Source organism: Nicotiana sylvestris, chromosome 6 (assembly GCF_000393655.2).
Source record: "Nicotiana sylvestris chromosome 6, ASM39365v2, whole genome shotgun sequence".
NCBI lineage: Eukaryota > Viridiplantae > Streptophyta > Magnoliopsida > Solanales > Solanaceae > Nicotiana > Nicotiana sylvestris.
In genome coordinates, this window is record NC_091062.1 from 21170624 (window position 1) to 21192102 (window position 21479).

General features: G+C 42.0%; 1 protein-coding gene across 1 annotated transcript; it reads left to right on the forward strand.

Annotated features, from left to right (window-relative positions):
* The first annotated feature begins 384 nt into the window (after positions 1-384).
* On the forward strand, positions 385-7307 carry LOC138870352 (uncharacterized). Its single transcript, XM_070148150.1, has 5 exons — positions 385-860; positions 1081-1320; positions 2609-2639; positions 6993-7047; positions 7168-7307. The coding sequence occupies exons 1-5, from the start codon at positions 385-387 to the stop codon at positions 7305-7307; spliced, it is 942 nt and encodes a 313-aa protein (XP_070004251.1).
* Positions 7308-21479: the final 14172 nt, after the last annotated feature.

Genomic DNA, 21479 nt, shown 5'->3' on the forward strand with positions numbered 1-21479 from the left:
CTCGATGCTGCCATACCCAGGCAATGCCCATATTGATCCCTTGGAAATCCAAATCCGGGAAAGGCACGGTTACTGTAATACGGTTGAGGTAGAACCAAATATTCAGCCATGGTACCATGACATCAAAAGATTTCTGAAAACTAACGAATACCCCGAGCAAGCTAGTGGAGACCAAAAGAGAACCTTTAGACGGCACGCAGGCGGTTTCTTCCTGAGCAGTGATGTCTTGTACAAAAGGACTCCAGATCTCAACTTGTTAAGATGTGTCGACGCCGAAGAGCCCGGAAGAATCGTGTATGAAGTGCACGCAAGAATGTGCGGACCCCACATGAACGAGTATTTTTGGCAAAGAAAAACTTTCGAGTGGGCTATTACTGAATGACTATGGAAAAAGACTGCTTCAGTTTCGTCCGGAAATGTCACCAATGTCAGGTGCACGGTGATTTTATTCATGCACCGCCTACGGAACTGCATCCCATGTCAGCACTTTGGCTGTTTGTTGCTTGGGGCATGGATGTCATTGGGACGATTGAGTCGAATGCTTCAAATGGGCATATATTCATATTGGTCGCTATCGACTACTTCACAAAGTGGGTTGAAGCAATTACGCTCAAATCTGTCACCAAGAAAGTTATAGTAGACTTCGTACATTCCAACCTTATCTGTCGTTTTGGTATTCATGCAACTATCATTACGGATAATGCTGCAAATTTGAATAGTCACTTGATGAGGGAGATATGTGAACAATTCGAGATAACGCATCAGAACTCTACTCTTTATCATCCCAAAGCCAATGGTGTCGTCGAAGCAGCAAACAAGAACATCAAAAAGATTTTAAGAAAGATGATTCAAAGTTCAAGGTAGTGGCATGAAAAGTTGCCTTTTGCATTATTTGGGTATCGCACCATGGTGAGCACATCAGTTGGAGTAACCCCGTACCTTTTGGTCTATGGCACTGAAACCGTAATACCCACGAAAGTTGAAATCCCTTCTCTCCGGATCATTGTTGAAGCTGAAATTGAAGACAGCGAGTGGGTCAAAACCCATTTGGAATAGTTAACCCTGATTGATGAAAAACAGATGGTCGCAGTCTGCCACGGGCAGTTGTATCAACAAAGAATGGCCCGTGCCTCCAATAAGAAAAGTGCGGCCTAGAAACTTTAAAGTGGGGCAACTTGTTTTAAGGAGTATTCTTCCCCATCATCAGGAAGCAAAAGGAAAATTTGCTCCCAACTGGAAAGGTCCATACATTATCAGAAAATTGTTGCCAAAAGGGGAATTGTATCCTGAAACAGCTGTGAATGCATATGCAGTCAAAAGGTATTATGTCTAATCCTTCTGCAGCAATAGCATTATCCGATTGGGATGACGAAGGCTTTCATTCTCGCTACCCCAAACACTCCAATCTTTTGCTAACCTTTTGAGCCGGTTACCTTTCTTTCATTACCCTCTTTAGAACTCGAAGACGCTTGTAACAAAAAAAATGAAATGAAAAAAAAAAGAGAAAACAAAACAAAATGTTTCCCTGAACTACGTTCGACTTGATTCCAAAAAGATACGTAGGCAGCCTCTCTCTGGGGTTCAGTCACACCAAAACAAAAACCCAAGTTCCCCCCAAAAGTGAAACTGGGGCAGATGTTGTAATGGTTCTATGATGATCCCGCCTGAATAGTTCCAAAGTTGTAGTTCGATCCAAATTCTTTTTACCCAAACCTTGTTTAAGTCCTTCCGATCAATCAGCGAAAGGTTTTCAAAATCGAAGAACGCAGTCGTTTGGATCCAACACAACCAGGATGAGAGAAATAAAATGAGAGAGTCTTGTTAGTAAAAACTCGTAAAGAGCACTATAAGGCGATGGTGAGAAGGGAAATGAGAGAGGTTGATTGGCGAAAACCCGCAAAGGGCGTCGTTGATCGAAAAGAAGAAACACCTCACCACCATTGGTATTTGAAAGAGTCCTGGCAAGGTTTCTCGGTTTTAAAACACGGGTCACAATGGGTTTATGAGAAGTTGGATAGTTGTGCAGATCGGGTATCCAGTCCAAGAAGCATGTCATGTCTATTGAAGTCTGCATGCACCCCAGATAAGTCCTTCTTTCCTCCCCGAAAAGGACACTTCTTCTTAAATTCATGTTCTTGTCCTTTGTTTACTTTTCCTTGAATCCCTTTCGGTCTAACTCTGTTCCAAAACTAATACAAAGAAAAGGTGGCAAGATTGGTTTTACAGGGTTCTGCTTAATAAAAGCCAAGTCCAAAGAAAAGTACCCAGCCTCAGCGGGTGTATCAAGTCGATCTCGACTGGCCATGATGGTTGATGCTTTGAAATCAGAGTTATTGAAAATGGAAAGAAATAAAAATTCAAAAGCCCCTAGAGGCAAAAATAAGGTGAAAGGGATAAAAGCCCCACACAGTAGAACCACCATCTTGAAATTTAGAAAGTTGAGTTCCTCGGTTTTAGGAGAGAGATCAATCTTCAGAAAAGCCAGCAAGTAGCAGGGGTTCTCACCAAAAGAGTTGGGCCGAGATCATGTGATCAAAAATAATCAAGGCCACAAAACCAACCACCGTTTCAAACTAACAATTGTTCTTTGTTTGAAAAAATGAAACAGGTGTAATCCAAAGCAACCGTGCAAGAAACAGGTGCAACCAAAAAGGAAAAAGAGATGCGCAAGAGCTAGCAAACAACTTTGTAGCAATAATCAACCCAAAAGGGAAGTTTCCTCTAAATTCTTTCCTGCATTTTACTAAAGATGAAAGCAAAATGAAATGAAAAGAAGAGATAAGAAGAAAATTCAAAAAAAATGATAGCTTAGGATTCTCAATCTTTTACGCTTTTGCCAACATTAGGGCCCCAATCCCTGAGTTGAGATTTTGATACATAGGGCCTCCATTCCCTAGTTGCCTTTTGCCAACATTAGGGCTTCAATCCCTAAGTTGAGATTTTTAGACATACAGTCTTCATTCCCTAGTCGCCTTTTTGCCAACACTAGGGCTCCAATCCCTAAGTTGAGATTTTTGGACATAGGGCCTTCATTCCCTAGTCGCTTTTCGCCAACATTAGGGCTCCAATTCCTAAGTTCAGATTTTTAGACATATGGCCTCCATTCCCTAGTCGCCTTTTGCCAACATTAGGACTCCAATCCCTGAGTTGAGATTTTTAGACATAGGGCCTCCATTCCCTAGTTGCCTTTTGAAAACATTAGGGCTCCAATCGCTAAGTTGAGATTTTTAGACATAGGGCCTCCATTTCCTAGTCGCCGTTTTTGCCAACATTAGGGCTCCAATCCCTAAGTTAGGATTTTTAGACAAACGACCTCCATTCCCTAGTCGCATTTTTGCTAACATTAGGGCTCCAATCCTTAAGTTGAGATTTTTAGACATAGGGCCTTCATTCCCTAGTCGCCTTTTTGCCAACATTAGGGCTCCAATCCCTAAGTTGAGATTTTTAGACATAGGGCCTCCATTCCCTAGTCGCCTTTTTGCCAACATTAGGGCTCCAATCCCTGAGTTGAGATTTTTAGATAGAAGGCCTCCATTCCCTAGTCGCATTTTGCCAACATTAGGGCTCCAATTCCTAAGTTGAGATTTTTAGACATAGGGCATTCATTCCCTAGTCGCCCTTTTGCCAACATTAGGGCTCCAATCTCTGAGTTGAGATTTTTAGACATAGGGCCTCCATTCCCTAGTCGCCTTTTTTGCCAACATTAGGGCTCCAATCCCTGAGTTGAGATTTTTAGACATAGGACTTCCATTCCCTAGTTGCCTTTTTTGCCAACATTAGGGCTCCAATCCCTGAGTTGAGATTTTTGGACATAGGGCCTCCATTCCCTAGTCGCCTTTTTGCCAACATTAGGGCTCCAATCCTTAAGTTGAGTTTTTTTACATAGGGCCTCAATTCCCTAGTTGCCATTTTTGCCAACATTAGGGCTCCAAACCCTAAATTGAGATTTTTAGACATAAGGCCTCCATTCCCTAGTCGCCTTTTTGTCAACATTAGGGCTTCAATCCCTGAGTTGGGATTTTTAGACATAGGGCCTTCATTCCCTAGTCGCCTTTTGCCAACATCAGGGCTCTAATCCCTAAGTTGAGATTTTTAGACATTGGGCCTCCATTCCCTAGTCACCTTTTTGCCAACATTAGGGCTCAAATCCCTGAGTTGAGATTTTTAGACATAGGGCATCCATTCCTTAGTCGCTTTTTTGCCAACATTAGGGCTCCAATCCCTGAGTTGAGATTTTTATACAAAGGGCCTCCATTCCTTAGTCGCTTTTTTGCCAACATTAGGGCTTCAATCCCTAAGTTGAGATTTTTAGACATAGGGCCTTCATCCCCTAGTTGCTTTTTGCCAACATGGGGCTCCATTCCCTAGTTGAGAATTTTAGATATAGGCCTCCATTACCTAATCTTTCTCCCTCTTAAGCACACAATCCTTATGTTATCAAAAAAAATGTCTAGATTTTAGTTACAAATAACTCACGAAATTTTCCTAGTGAAAATTGGGGCAGAAAAATTCCGTTTGTTTGTTTGTTTTGGTGTCTGAGCAGGTTTTACCTCGAGACACAGGATTTAAGATGACCAAAAGAATGAGTCTCAATCTAGAATAAAGAAAAGAAGAGAAAGGAACAAAAAGAAGTAAACTTAGAGTGCTGAAGCGGAGAAAGACGCGGACTGCCCAAGATATGAATGAAATCACAGGCCTCGCATGTCCCGCCTTGATCCAAAGCTGAAGAAAGAACCAGCACCTATAGCTGACAAGCATCAAGATTCAGATCGAAGTCCACAGCAAGAACCAGCTAAGACTCAAGATCATGCTTCAATGATTTATAGATAGGAATCTTGTAACTCGTAGTTGATAGGCTTAGCTAGTTTAGCTTTTTATTTTTCATTTTGGTGTAATAAGGAGTTCAGCAAGCAGTAGCAGCAGCAACAGTAAAATCACAGCTTCCCAGTAGTCCCAACTACTAAAACTTTCAGAACTACACTGACCTGATTCCTTTATAGCCAAGGATATGTACGCAACCTTTGAAGCAAGGTTCAGTTAGGCTTTCTCAAAAAAATGCTTCTCATGGAGTTTCAAACGGGCAAAAATCCCTCATAATTGCTCATTTTATCTTTTCCCGAAAATTCTTCGTGTCTTCGAGTAAAGAAGGGCAGCTGTGAGCACGTATTTTTTGCCTCACATGAATTACTCCTACAGAATTCCAAAATTTAGATTTTTCTTTTAATTATTTGTTATTTTAGGAATTATTGTAGAATTCTTCTGATTGTTTGCATATTTGCGTGCATGTTTAATTTCATTTAATTCGCGAAAGAACAAAAAAATACTTTGCATTTGCATTTAGAATATAATTTTGAATCTTAGAATTTAATTAGTAAATTAGTTGTTCTATAAAATATGAAAAATCCCAAAACAGTTCATGTTGCATTTTAACTCTTTAATTTTGAATTTCATAGCTTTTTCTTTTAATTTAGGACTTAATTAATTTTTGTAAGTACTATATTAAGTAATTAGTCTAATTTGACAGGATAATTTGATTTAGTAATTAATTTAGGTTATTTTAATTTTGAAAGAAAAGAAGATTTTGAAATTGAAATAAAAAGAAAAGAATTTGAATGAGAAGTCTGTTTGGGCCATTTTTAATTAAAATTCCCAAGGCCCAAACAATTATGCCTTGAAACCCGTCCAATTTCCGGCCCAAACCCGTGTCTTTGCCCAGTCCAAGCCTTAGCCTAACCAAACGACGTAGCTTCGAGTTATTCTAGTCCGGATCCATCTCAGCCTTTCGTTTATTCACATCCAACGGATCAAACTACTTGCCCTAATTACATAAAAATGTCCGAACTTCCTTCATTAAACCCAGTACACTGAATTGTTTCACTTCGTCTCCTTCAGAGAGACCATTAACCCTAGTGCCGCCCTTGAGTTCTCCGCCATTGTAGCTGGTGGCACCACCTCCAATCAACCCCAACCTAACACCACAACACCTCCACAACCTCCCCTTTCCCGATCCCTAACAGATTTCCTTCGAAGCACTCTAGGATTTCTCGAATCTTCAATCGAAATGGTCCGATCCCAAACCCTAAAACCCAAATCTCCCCAAATCGTCGAGTTTCAGTAAAGGATTGGGGTCAAGGTTGATTTTATTCGTGTGTTCTTGACAAGAACACACGATTAATGTCAATATCGGTCGAAATTCGAAGGTGTGAAGATTTTTCAATTTCGCTATCCCAAACCGTCTCTCAAGGTATTTGTTCTTTTGTTTTCTCTATTTGCTTTTCTTCTTCTTCGTTTTTCATTCTTAGTTATCCTCTCCTCTTCTTTTGCTTCTTTCTTTTATTTCTTATTTTTCTATTCCTTCAAATCATCTGTGTATGCATGTTAGTTTTAGAGTTAGTTTGGTTAGCATTGTTTTTGGTCTTGAGTTTTCTTTTTGAGTAGTTTAGTTTTCTGTTTCCATTCTTTCTTTGGGGCTCAGGGCTTCGTGAGTCTTTGTGACTCCGCAAGCTTTTGGTTGTGTGGATTTGTTGAGTTCAATTGAACTTGGACCCTAAAAATCCGAAGCCCAAAAGGGGATTCAATCCGAGTGGCAAGCCCATTGGTTTGGAGCTATGCCTTGGGTCAATTTGACCCGTTTGGTTCTTGAAGTAAATACAAGGGGTGTAAGGGTTAGTTTAGGAAATTTAGGCTAGGGAGTTTTGTATAACTGACTGGGGAAACTTCTAGGAAGGTGGGTTTGGGACTGTTTTGAAAATCTGATTTTTAAATTAGGGATTGAATAGCAGAAATGAAAATTTGAGAAGTGGAAAAGGGCAATAAACTGACCCATTTCTGCTGCCCCTAAGGCTTGCCTATAAGGGCATTGTTTTTTCACTAACAAAGGAGAGTTTGGAAAAACGAATAAACACTGAAAAGTTTTCAAACGGCTGAGCAAAAAGAAGAACTCCAAAACTCTTGCATATTTGGTAGAAAATTGATCTACTTTCTGCAATTAGTCTTTGAATTCTGAAACCTTCAAAGGATTTCTAGCTTATTTTGGATTCAAAGATGGTTTAAAGGTTGTTGTGCACTATTCCATTGTTGTTGAAATACTGTTGTTGTCGACTAAACTTCTCATTTTTGCTGACCTTTAAGCACATTTTCTTTTTCTGTTTTGATTGATGTATCCAGGTATTCACTACACTCCTTTGATGTATGAAATGGAAGAACGTGAAGTTTGTTTGAGTGAGCTGAAAATCTGTGACACATCAGCTTGGTTAAATGCTATTTCTGCACTCCTGAAACTAGCTGATTTCTGCATTTTAGTTTAGTTCCCATTTTGTGTACATTTTGATCATTTTTGTTGCTAAGTTTTTGAAAGTTTTAGATAGATACTCTAGTTTGGATAACTAGTTTGTAAAAAGACTGGAATACTGTTTAAGTGTGGGGACTGTTAATTCTTCTTTATATTTAAGTGTTAATGAGGTCAATGTAGGATTTAGAAATCTCATTTGATTTGCTAAATGGGATTTGATTGAGAATCACCTGTTGAATCCATGTTACCAGGCCTATGCATATGTTTTGAAATCCATCAAGTGTTCTGATGAAAACTGAAGTAAAAGTTGGCTATGTCTTGATAGTGATACCAATAGGGTGATTGGTTATAATACTCTATGGTAGTTTCATTAAGTGTTTTAGTTTCAATGATGATTCGTAGTAGTTCTGACTTTAAGATGCAGAAGATTGGTTGTTCTCTGAGCAATAAAGTGTTCTATGTTGTAATACAGGAAAATCGCTCATTTGGTTTAGATGAAATCAACCAGTATTTGCTTTCTTTTCAAGGTCTAGAGTCAGGTAGTTCCGAGTCCATTGTTAATAAATGAAGTTTTTCTGAAATTATAAATTGTTTTTCTTCTCGCTGGAAATTCGAATTGGCGATTTTAAATGATAAAACGACCTGCATATGAGCCGTTACCAATCAGGAATTGTAACTTCATTTTAGCATGAATGATAGCATCAAGAATGTGCTTTGCATTGGTTCAAGGTCGTTAGTGTTTGTTCAAACTCTAAATTTTCATAGCAATGTAGTTTACTTTCAAGTGTTAATACTTAAATTGCTGAACTGGGCTATTAGCATTGGCCCAGTTGTGCCTAATTTCCCTTTGGAAGGCATATTCTCGATATGGGCTTCGTGATTGAGCCTAGTTGTGTCTCCATGCTCGTTCATGTAATAGGCAGTTGGCCATTGGGCTCACAGCCTGCCTGGGCTCCTTCAGCAACTCAACTTTGGTTTCATTTATTGTTATCTTACTCGTTATTAAAATTGAGCTTAAGCTTTTGCTTTAAATAAATTTGAAATCCCCTTATCCTTTGGATTAATTAAATAGGCCCTTTTATTAGCTTATCAATTTAGCTTATCAATTTACCTTGAGGCATGCCATTTAGTCGAACATATAATTTATGGCCCTCAAAACTAAACTTAGAAACCCTTCTAATAGAATAATTTGAGGTGTGTCATGCCAAATAAAATCTCAAAACTTATGGCCCTCACTTATTTAATTTTAACTCTTTAGAAATCGAGGTGTGCCATTAGTGAATTTTCCATGGCCCTCGCAAACTTGAAAGTGCGTAGTTGCTTTAGGCGCGCAATTTAAATTAATTTCCTTAAACTCGGGTGTGCATTTCATGTGACCCAACTCCAATTCTCAACAACATTAAATAAAATGTATCGTGGATCGCGGGTGCATTTCATGTGGCGTGGTTCAAGGCGTGTTTTAAATAACGTTGAATCTTTCTAAAATAATGAAAAACAGTTAATAAGTTAACAAATTATACCATAGGCTAAAACATGTATTAAAATCAGGTAATAGGCCAATTATAATAGTTTAAGCGACCGTGTTAGAACCACGGAATCCGGGGGTTCCTAACACCTTCTCTCGGGTTAACAGAATTCCTTATTCAGAATTTTTGGTTCGCAGACTTCAAAAGGAAAGTCGAATTTTCCTCGATTTGGGATTTTAAAATAAACCGGTTACTTGGAACACCAAAAACAAACCATCCCAAGTGGCGACACTGAACAAAATAAATAAATAATCTCATTTCGAATAATGTCACTTAAATTGGAAAAACTCCCTTATATATACCTTCGGGTGTGTAAAAAGGAGGTGTGACACGGAGGAGTTTGAAACTTGGTGAAATTGCAGATTTTTGCTGCTTCTGGTATTTCCACACCTGTGGATTGGGGACCGCAGGTGCGACGCCGCATATGCGGAAAAGCGGTCGCAGAAACAGAAGTTGGAAAGATGGCAGGAACCGCACCTGCGCCACAGGTGCGGATTGTTGATCGCATATGCAGAGTTAACCGTTTAAGTGATTTCCGCAGAAGAGGTTCAAGGACCGCAAATACGGTACTGCAGGAGCGGGTATATGACCGCAGATGCGAAAATACCTGGAGAGAAGGTATAAATTGTGTCCTTCGCGATTTTAAGCTATTTTCACCATTTCTAATTCGGCTTGGGAGCTTTTTGGACGATTTGAAGAGGGTTTTCAAGGGAACTTCATTGACGTAAGGAATTTGGACCTAAAACTCGTTCCTATGCTGTTATTTCACGGATTAGGTCTATAATTAATGGAATCTAAGGTTAAAAATTGGGGAAACTAGGGCTTGGTATTGGAGACCTAGACTTGAGGATTTGAGGGACCTATTATGGTCGGATTTTGGTACTTTTGATATATATGAACTCGTAGGAAGATAATGAATCCATTGATGTAAAAATTATCGAATTTCGAGACGTGGGGTCGGGGGTTGGGTTTTGGTAATTTCGGAATTTGTGTTGTAAATTGATTATTTTCACTTGGGTTTCGTTCCCTTAGCATATTTTGACGCCATGATTCTGATTTTGGATAGATTCGACACGAGTAGAGGCTGATTCGAGGGGCAAAGGCGTCGCGAGCTAGAGATTTGACCGGATTGAGGTGAGTAATGATTGTAAATGATGTTCTGAGGGTATGAAACTCCAGATTGCATATCGTTGTGCTATATTGATGTGACGCACACGCTAGATGACGAGCGTGGGGTCATGCACTGTTGGGGATTATGACTTAGTCCGTCCTGAATGACTATTTTGCCATGTATTTGATTGAAATCTATTTGCTATCATCATTATTTGGGCTGAATGCCATATTTGGGCTAAATGCCAACTATTTGAATGCTTAGGGGACTTTTATTGATATTTCCTCACTATTTTTACTTTATACTTGAACTCAGTCATGTTATATTTCACTGTTTTCATACTCAGCCATGTTTACTCTGTTTTAACACTTAAATGATCTTTTAAATGATATTTTGGGCTGAGAATCATGTTTTACTATTGCCCGAGTGGCTTGTGAGGATTTTGACTTAGTAAGGCCGAGGGCCTATGTTGTGAAGAAACATTTGATATTGATTATGAGGCCGAGGGCCTGAGATATGTACACCATGAAGTGGCTTATTTATATGAGGGCGAGGGCCTAGTAATGATGCCACGAGATGGCTTGATATTGCGCTTGGGCCATAACGGGCCCCTCCAGGAGTCTACACACCCCCAGTGAGCGCGGGTACCCATTGTGATGTGAGATACAACCCGAGGGGCTGGTATTGTCCTGAGATATTGCCCGAGGGGCAGATTTGTTGATATTGTGCCCCAGGGGCGAACCTTTATGTGTTTATTTTCCTTAATTGTCTGTCATTTACCTGCTTAAATTGTTGAAAAAGGTTTTTGTGAAGTTTAATTCGAGTTAAATGACTTTCACATATCTTTCACTGGTTTTACTGCTTCATTATAGTCTGCAAATGTGCTTTACGTGATTTCCTGCTATCAGTCCTTATTTATGATTATTACTCACTAAGTTGGAGTACTCACTTACTCCCTGCACCCCGTGTGAAGATTCAATCGCATTTGGTCGCGCTCTCGAGTGCTGATCTTTTCCAGCTCAGGCGGATCAGAGGAGTCTCTAGGTATTTGTCGATGTTCGCAGTCCAGAGCTCTTCCCTATCTTATTTCTTCACGTTCTTAGTTTCTGTATTAAACCTTGTAGTTTCTCTAAGTATTCCGGATTGTTTAAATGCTCGTAACTAGTGACACCCCGGTATCGGGCTGTGTTGGGTTGTATTCCGCAAATTATGTTGTTATCTACTTAATCTTTGGATTATTTTATCATGCTTAGACTGTTTCTTACTGTTTAATTGTTAAATACCGAAATGGGAAGTGTCGGCTAGTGTCACGACCCATTTCCATAATAGGTCATGATGGCGCCAACACCATTGCCGGGCAAGCCAATGCAGAAAATACTAAATAAGTTCTCACTTACTTTTACCAAAATAGTTGCAATAATTCCTTAAGTTAAAGTAAAAAATAGAAATGAACAGTAAGGTGCCAAAAATAATCATACAACCCCAAAATACTGGTCAACTAATGTGTGTGTCAAGACCCGGTGTCATAAGTTGTGAGCAACTAGTAGAATATACAAAAGAATCAATCTATCCTACTGTCCGAAATAGAATAGACAACAAAAATAAATAAGAGAGACTCCTTCAAGCTGCTGAATGGCATGGGAAGGGAAGCAACTCACCGTAGTAGTCTCAAAATCTACTCAAGGATGCGCACCAGACTGATAGCCAGAGACACCTGCCTCAGATCCCGTACAATTAAGTACAAAAGTGTAGTATAAGTACATAAACAATATGTACCTAGTAAATATCCCGTCTAATCTCGAAGAAGTAGAGACGAGAGGTCGACTTGATACTTACTAGGGTCAAATAATATGAGAAAGAATTTATTCTAAGCATGGATAGCACATTTAATTAGCATTTTATGGCAAGGAATAACAGTTCTTTTTCCAGATAATATCATGGGTATCCCTTTACATTTCAAGGCATATACGAAGTTCAATCCATAGGAAAATACTAAGTAAAGCATGCGCAAGTAACACCGAGGGTCGTACGGCCCGATCCAACATAAAAGTAAATTGTGCACTTCCGAGGGTCGAATGACACGAACCATAGATGCATCTATTACTCCGCTCGCGAATCACACGTGCGACGCGGTCAAATATAAATAAACTCAACAACAAGTAGACAATAGTGTATATCTGAGGAGCAGTTATTCATAGAAATATTCAATTTCTCTTTAAAAGGTCAAGGAAAATAAGATTCCTCTTACTAGTCTCATTTACCTTAATCAACATGATTTATACGAATCCGAATTAAACATCAAGTTACAAGAATATCACATAGAGCATGCTTATGGGTCCTAACTACCCAGACTTAGCATAATAGTAGCTACGCACAGACTCTCATCACCTAGTACGTACGTAGGCCCCGCATATAGTAGCAATTTATTCAATTATTACACATATAGGAACAATTCCCTCTTACAAGGTTAGAAAGGAGACTTACCTCGCTCCAAGTATACTTCCAAATGCCAAGAACGAGCCCAAACTCTCAATTTGGAGCCGAACAATATAAAACTCAAGATGCTAAGTGGAAGTCTTCTCTCAAAAGCTCTCAAAATCGCCAATGGAAGAGTGAAAAGTGGCAAAAAGGGACTTAGAACCCGTATTAAATGAAGCTCACTACTTCAGCGATTTCTGCATCTACGGCCAGGGGACCGCATCTGCGAGAAATCAGACGCACTTGCGGAACTGGCCAAGCGGGCTACACGACCGCTTCTGCGACTGGTGAACCGATTCTGTGGTTTTGGCCTGGCCTACCTTGGGCCGCATCTGCGACCGATGGACCGCTTCTACGGTCTCGCACCTGCGGTCGACCAACCTTAGGTGCGGTTATGATAGAAGCAGATGCTTCAGCATTTCTCAAAAATTCCAACTTCACTCGAGCCTTGCCCGATTGACGCTCGGGGCTCCCGGGCTCCACCCGAACATACCGACAAGTCTGAAATCATGAAACAAACCTACTCGAACCTTCAGAACACCCAAAACAACGCTAAATCTAAGAATCACCCCCTAAAACCAATTAAATCAAACTTATGAACTTCAAGTTCTTAACTTTCCTCTAACGAGCCGAAATGCCCTTAAACTAATCTAATTGGTACCAAATTTTGCGGGCAAGTCTTAAATGTTATTTCGGACCTGTACCGGGCTCCAGAACCAACATACGGGCCTGATACCCATGTGATTAATCATTAGTTAGTTTCTTTAAATCCTTAGAATTTCAGTTTAACAATTTCTAATAAAAATTCATTACTCGGGCTAGGGACCTCAAAATTTGATTCTGGGCATACACTCAGGTTCCATATTTTCCTAAGGACCCTCCGGGACTGTTAAATCACAAATCCGGGTCCGTTTGCTCAAAATGTTGACCAAAGTCAAACTTAGCCCTTTAAGAGAATCCTTAGGAATCAAATGAACATATTTTACTCCAAACTCTTCCAAGTCCCAAACCAACCATCCCCGCAAGTCGTAAATTAGTTAAAGCAAGCACGGGAATTTTTATCTAAGGGAACGGGGTTCTAAAAGGCAAAACGACCGGTTGGGTCATTACATTCTCCACCTCTTAAACAACTGTTTGTCCTCAAACGGACATAGAAAAGTACCTGAGCTGCTGAATAAATGTGGATATCTGATCTGCATGTCCTCCTCGGACTCCCAGGTCGCCTCCTCGACTGGTTAGCCCCTCCACTGGACCCTCATCGCAGAAATCCTCTTGGACCTCAACTGGCGATCCTGCCTATCAATAGTGGCAACTGGCTCCTTCTCATAACCCAAACTCTCATCCAGCGGAATAGTGTTGAAGTCCAACACATGGGACAAGTCGGCATGATACTTCCGAAGCATCGATACATGAAAAACCAAATGAACTCCCGATAAGCTGGGGGGCAAAGCAAGTTCGTAAGCAACCTCCCCAACTCGTCTCAATCCCTCAAAGCGGCCAATAAACCTAGGGCTCAACTTGCCCTTCTTCTCGAACCTCATAATGCCTTTCATTGACGAGACTTTCAAGAGAACCTTCTCGCCAACCATGAATGATACGTCGCGTGCCTTCTGATCCGCGTAGCTCTTCTGTCTGGACTGAGCTATGCGAAGCCTTTCATGAATCAACTTTACCTTGTCCAAGGCATCCTCTACCAAATTTGTGCCGTATAACTTAGCCTCACTAGGCTCAAACCACCCGATAGGAGAACGACAACGTCGACCATATAAAGCCTCGTATGGAGCCATCACTATGCTGGACTGATAGTTGTTATTGTACGCAAACTCCGCCAAGGGCAAGAATTGATCCCACTACCCTCCAAAGTCAATCACACATGCTCTGAGCATATCCTCTAAAATCTGAACTGTCCGCTCCGACTGCCCATCAGTCTGAGGATGGAATGCTGTGCTGAGCTCTACACGGGTCTCTAACTCACTCTGAACAACTCTCCAGAAATGGGAAGTGAACTGAGGGCCTCTATCTGATATGATGGAAACAGGCACACCGTGCAACCGGACTCTCTCCCCAATGTAAATCTGAGCATACCTCTTTGTTGTATAAGTAGTCACAACTGGAATAAAGTGGGACGACTTGGTCAACCTGTCAACAATGACCCATACTACATCAAACTTCCGCAAAGTTTGCGGCAACCCAACTACGAAATCTATGGTAATGCACTCCCACTTCCACTTCAGTATACGCATCTGTTGGAGTAGGCCACCCGGCCTCTGGTGTTTATACTTGACCTGCTGGCAATTCAAACACCTAGCCACATACTCTACTATGTCTTTCTTCATCCTCCGCCACCAATAATGATGCCTCAAGTTGCGATACATTTTCGTAGCTTTTGGGTGAATGGAATACAATGAACTGTATGCCTCCTCTAGAATCCTCTCCCTCAGACCATCAACATTAGGGACACATAGACGACCGTGGAGTCACAAAACACCATCCTCGCCAATAGAAACCTCCTTGGCACCTCCTTGGAGCACCGCCTCTCTAAGGACCGCCAAATGTGGATCATCGAACTGCCGGGCCTTTATCTTCCCCAATAATGAAGACTGAGCAACCACACACGCAAGAACTCGACTGGGCTCTGAAATGTCCAACCTCACAAGTCTGTTAGCCAAAGACTGAATGTCCAAAGCTAGTGGCCTCTCCTCTGCTGGAATGAATGCCAAGCTACCCATACTCTCTACCTTTCTGCTTAAGGCATCCACGACCACATTTGCCTTGCCTAGATGATAAAGAATGGTGATGTCGTAATCCTTCAGTAACTCAAGCCACTTGCGCTGCCTCAAATTAAGATCCCTCTGCTTGAACAAGTGATGTAAGCTGCGATGATCAATATAAACCTCACATGGTACCCCATACAGATAATGCCTTCATATCTTAAGAGCATGAACAATCGCAACCAACTCTAGATTGTGCACAGGATAATTCTTCTCATGAACTTTCAGCTGACGCGAAGCATATGCAATAACTCGCCCCTCCTACATCAATACACAGCCCAAGCCAACGTGTAAGGCATCGCAATATATCGTATACATCCCCGAACTGGAAGGCAACATAAGAACTGGTGTCGTGGTCAAAGTTGTCTTGAGCTTCTGAAAGCTCTCCTCACAATCGTTGGACCAACGAAAGGAGCACCCTTCTGGATCAATCTAGTCAGAGGTGATGCAATAGATGAAAAGCCATGCACGAATCATCTGTAATAACCTGCTAGCCCCAGGAAACTCCTGATCTCGGTCACTAAGGTAGGACGTGGCCAACTTTGAACTGCCTCAATCTTCTTGGGATCCACCTTAATACCCTCTCCTGACACAACATGCCCCAAGAATGCCACTGACTCCAGTCAAAACTCGCACTTGGAGAACTTAGCATATAGCTTCTACTCTCGCAAGGTCTGAAGCACTACTCTCAAATGTTGCTCGTGCTCCCCCAGGCTACGGGAGTATACCAAGATGTCATCAATGAAGACGATGACAAATGAATCAATATAAGGCCTGAATACCCTATTCATCAAGTCCATGAATGCTGCTGGGGTATTAGTCAAGCCAAAGGACATCACCAAAAACTCATAATGGCCATATCTAGTCTGGAATGCAATCTTCGGAACATCCGAGTCCCGAATCTTCAACTGATGGTACCCTGACCTCAAGTCGATCTTAGAGAACACCCTAGCACCTTGTAACTAGTTGAACAAATCATCAATATGAGGCAATGTATACTTGTTCTTGATGGTGATTTTGTTCAATTGACGGTAATCAATGCACATCCGCATAGTTCTATCCTTATTCTTCACAAATAATACTGGCGCACCCCAAGGTGATACACTGGGTCTAACAAACCTCTTTACTAACAACTCCTCAAGCTGCTCCTTCAACTCTTTCAACTCTTTCAACTCTTTAGGAGCCAGTGGAACAGATATAGGTTGGGTGCCTGAAGCCAAATTAATATCACGATCCGATAGCATGCCAGAGAGATCAGAAGGAAACACATCGACGAACTCTCGAACTACTGGAACTGAATCAATCGTCAGAGACTCTATGGTGGTATCCCGAACATATGCTAGATAAGCCAAACACCCCTTCTCGACAATATGTCGAGTCTTCAGGAAAGAAATAACCCGGCTAGTTGTATCAACCATGGAACCCTTCCACTCCAACCTTGGTATCCATGGTATCACTAATGAAATAGTCTTGGCATGGAAATCTAGGACGGCATGATATGGAGATAACCAATCCATGCCTAGGATGACCTTAAAATCGATCATGTCAAGCAACAGGAGATCCGCTCTAGTCTCGAAACCACAGAATATGACCACACAGGACCGGTAGATCTGATCCATAACCACAGAATCACCCACAAGAGTAGACACATGAACATGAGTGCCCAAAGGCTCAGGAGGAATAACCAGGAAACGAGCGAACAAAGATGATACATATAAATAAGTAGACCCTGGATCAAATAATACCGAAGCAACTCTACCGCCGACAGAAATAATACCTGTGATGATGGCATCTGAGGCCAATGCATCTTGTTGGAAGGGCGTAGAATCTGGCTGGAGCGCTAGCTGGCTGGCCTCTACCTGACTAAGCAGTAGCTGGCTAACCTCTCCCTACATGGCCTCTACCTCTAGGATGGCCCCTACAAGTTTGCCCTCCACCTCTAGGTGGCGGGGAAGTCGGTGCTAAAATCATAGGCTACTGATCCTACTGCACTGCCTTGCCCCAAAATCTAGGGCAATTCCTCTTCATGTGACCCGGATCTCTACACTTGTAGCACGCTCTCGTCACCATAGCCTGTCGCCCTGATGTCTAAGCTTGTTGACCCAAATACCCACTCGAAGAACCCTAGATGGCTGGCGAGCGATATGAACTCTCTAGCACAACACTGAAATGGGCATTAAAAGAATTTTGATGGCCAAAATACCCACCAGAGGAACCCTGAATAGCTGGTGGGCGGTAAGAACTCTCCAACATCGCACTGAAATAAGGTCTCATTGGAGCACCTCGGGGAGGGGGTGGTGGTGCTGAATACGGGGTCTGCTGGGCTGACCCCTCATAGAGTGACCTCTACCCCTAGTTGGGACACCTCTGAACTCTCCCGAAAATCGGGCCCTCTTGTCCTGCTAAATCTGGTCTCTACCCCTCTGGCAATACCCCTCAATCATGCGAGCAATCTCTACCACTAGCTAATACTTAGTACCCATCTCCACCTCTCGGGCCATGCTAGCTCGAATACCGGGGTGTAACCCCACAACAAATCTCCTCACTTTCTCTGCATCTGTGGGAAGTATCATGAGTGCATGGCGAGACAACTTAGAGAACCTCGCCTCATAATCGGTTACAGACATCTGACCCTACTCAAGATGCTCAAACTGATACTGTATCTCTTCCCTCTCCGAGGGTAGAATATACCGATCCAAGAATAACTGGGTGAACTGACCCCAGGTGAGGGAAGGAGAACCTACTGGCCTGCCAAGAACATAGGACTTCCACCATCTACGGGCCCTGCCCTCCAACTGAAAAGTAGTAAAGTCAACTCCATGCAACTCCAATATCCTCATGTTGTGCAGTCTGTCCCAGCACCTATCAATGAAATTCTGGGCATCCTCATAATGCTCACCCCCGAAGATAGGAAGGTGAAGTCTAGTCCATCTATCCAATAACTTCTGCGGGTAACCGTCTGCAGTTGGTCTGGGCTGGGGCGCCACTACAGCAACTGGTTGGGCCCCATCAACGGGTAGTGTACCCGGAGTCTGATACACTATAGCTGCATGTCCAGGAGCCTGAGCAGTAGGGGTCTGTACTCCCCTCCTGCCTGTGATGTAGCTGGATCCACTAGAAATAAACCAGCCTGAGTTATAGAATCCATGAATCGCAGCATACGGCCCATGACCTCCTGGAAGCCCTGTGCTGTCATAAAGTCCGTTGGGGTAGGCTCAGCTGCGGGCACCTCGACCTGCTCCTCGATGATAGGATCTCCCACAAGATCTGCTGGTGGTACTACTGGGATAACTTTGGGACGCCCTCATCCCCTACCTCGAGTCGGTGCCCTCCCCCGGCCTCAGCCTCAGCCTCTAGAAATGGGGGGAGCAGCTCCTCCCGGGTCTGGAATATCAGCCGTGCATGTCCTCACCATCTGTGAGAGAATAGAAGAGCGAAATTTAGTATACCAACCACTGCACGATAGGAAATGAATAAAGAGTAGTTTTCCTAACACCCTATAGCCTCTCGAAGATAAATATAGACGTCTCTGTACCGATCCGCAATACTCTATTAGGTTTTCCCATGACTTGTGAGAACTACGTGAACCTAGTGCTCTGATACCATGTTGTCACGGCCCATTTCCATAATAGGTCATGATGGCGCCCAACACCATTACCGGGCAAACCAACGCGGAAAATACTAATTAAGTTCTCACTTACTTTTACCAAAATAGTTGCAATAATTCCTTAAGTTAAAGTAAAAACCAGAAATGAATAGTAAGGTGCCAAAAATAATCATACAACCCCAAAATACTAGTCTACTAATGTGTGTGCCAAAACCTGGTGCCACAAGTTGTGGGCAACTAGTAGAATATACAAAAGAATCAATCTATCCTACTGTTTGAAATAGAATAGATAGCAAAAATAAATAAGAGAGACTCCTTCAAGCTGCTGAATGACATGGTAAAGGGAAGCAACTCACCGTAGAAGTCTCGAAATCTGCTCAGAGATGCGCACCAAAGTGATAGCCAGAAACACCTGCCTCAGATCCTGTACAATTAAGTACAGAAGTGTAGTATGAGTACATAAACAATATGTACCTAGTAAATATCCCGTCTAATCTCAAAGAAGTAGAGACGAGAGGTCGACTTGATACTTATTAGGGTCAAATAATATGAGAAAGAATTTATTCTAAGCATGGATAGCACATTTAATTAGCATTTTATGGCAAGGAATAACAGTTCTTTTTACAGATAATATCATGGGTATCCCTTTACATTTCAAGGCATATACGAAGTTCAATCCATAGGAAAATACTAAGTAAAGCATGCGCAAGTAACACCGAGGGTCGTACGGCCCGATCCAACATAAAAGTAAATTGTGCACTACCGAGGGTCGAATGGCATGAACCATAGATGCATCTATTACCCCGCTCGCGAATCACACGTGTGACGTGGTCAAATAGAAATAAACTCAACAACAAGCAGACAATAGTGTATATCTAAGGAGCAGTTATTCACAGAAATATTCAATTTCTCTTTAAAAGGTCAAGGAAAATAAGATTCCTCTTACTAGTCTCATTTACCTTATCAACATGATTTATACGAATCCGAATTAAACATCAAGTTACAAGATAATCACATAGAGCATGCTTATGGGTCCTAACTACCCGTACTTATTAGTAGCTACGCACGGACTCTCGTCACCTAGTACGTACGTAGCCCCCGCATATAGTACAATTTATATAATTATTACACCTATGGGGACAATTCCCTCTTACAAGGTTAGAAAGGAGACTTACCTCGCTCCAAGTATACTTCAAAATGCCAAGAACGAGCCCAAACTCTCAATTTGGAGCCGAACAATCCAAAACTCAAGATGCTAAGTGAAAGTCTTCTCTCAAAGCTCCCAAAATCGCCAATAGAAGAGTGAAAAGTGGCAAAAAGGGACTTAGAACCCGTATTAAATGAAGCTCACTGCTTTAGCGATTTCCGCATCTGCGGCCAGATGACTACATCTGTGGTCCTGCTTCTGCGAGAAATCGGACGCACTTGCGAAACTGGCCAAGCGGGTTGCGACCACTTCTGCGGTCTCGAAGCCGCTTCTGCGGTTGGGGAGCCGCTTTTGCAGTTTTGGCCTGGCCTACCCTAGGCCACATCTGCGATAGATGGATCACTTCTGCGGTCTCGCACCTACGGTCGACCAACCGCAGGTGCGGTTATGACAGAAGTAGATGCTTCAGCACTTCTCAAAAATTCCAACTTCATTCGAGCCTCGTCCGATTGACGCTAGGGGCTCCCGAGCCCCGCCTGAACATACCGACAAGTCTGAAATCATGAAACGGACCTACTCGAACCTTCAGAACGCTCGAAACAATGCTAAATCTAAGAATCACCCCCTAAAACCAATTGAATCAAACTTATGAACTTCAAGTTCTTAACTTTCCTCTAACGAGCTGAAACGCCCTTAAACTACTCGGATTGGAACCAAATTTTGCGGGCAAGTCTTAAATGTTATTTTGGACCTATATCGAGCTCCAGAACCAACATACGGTCCCGATACCCATGTGATCAATCATTAGTTAGTTTCTTTAAATCCTTAGAATTTCATTTTGACAATTTTTAATAAAAATTCATTACTCGGGCTAGGGACCTCGGAATTCAATTCCGAGCATACACCCAGGTCCTATATTTTCCTACGGACCCTTAGGGACCGTCAAATCATGAATCTGGGTCTGTTTGCTCAAAATATTGACCAAAGTCAAACTTAGCCCTTCAAGAAAATCTTTAAGAATCAAATGAGCATATTTCACTCCAAACTCTTCCAAGTCCCGAATCAACCATCCCCGCAAGTCGTAAATTAGTTAAAGTAAGTGCAGGAAGTTTTATTTAAGGGAACGAGGTTCTAAAAGGTAAAACGACCGGTCAAGTCGTTACAGCTGGCCTCGTCTTCACGAGAGGCGCCATCACGACCGGGTTCGGGTTTAGGGTCGTGAGAACTTTTCACTTTCCTTCGCTTTAGGTTCTGCTCCAAATGATAGATACAAATTCCATGGTGGCTTTTGGGATATACCTCTGCGATGACATATGCAATAAATTGATGCCTATCTAATAAGAAAATTAAATTCTCACCACTCCCAATTGCATTGCGAAGCTCACTAAAGTACCACTCATAGGAATTGTTATTTTCAAATTCTGCTATTCCAAAGGCTAGTGGGGAAATTTGGTTATTTGCATCATTTGAAACTGAAATCATTAAAACACCACGAAATTTTGACTTCAAAAAAGTTGCATCAACAACAATCACTGGTCTACAATGATT

Coding starts and splice junctions, on each gene's coding strand:
- LOC138870352 (XM_070148150.1), top strand. CDS start 385: ATGGAAAAAGACTGCTTCAGTTTCGTCCGGAAATGTCACCAATGTCAG. Junction 861..1,080: donor AAGATGATTCAAAGTTCAAG/GTAGTGGCATGA, acceptor GATGAAAAACAG/ATGGTCGCAGTCTGCCACGG. Junction 1,321..2,608: donor AATGCATATGCAGTCAAAAG/GTATTATGTCTA, acceptor AAAATGAAACAG/GTGTAATCCAAAGCAACCGT.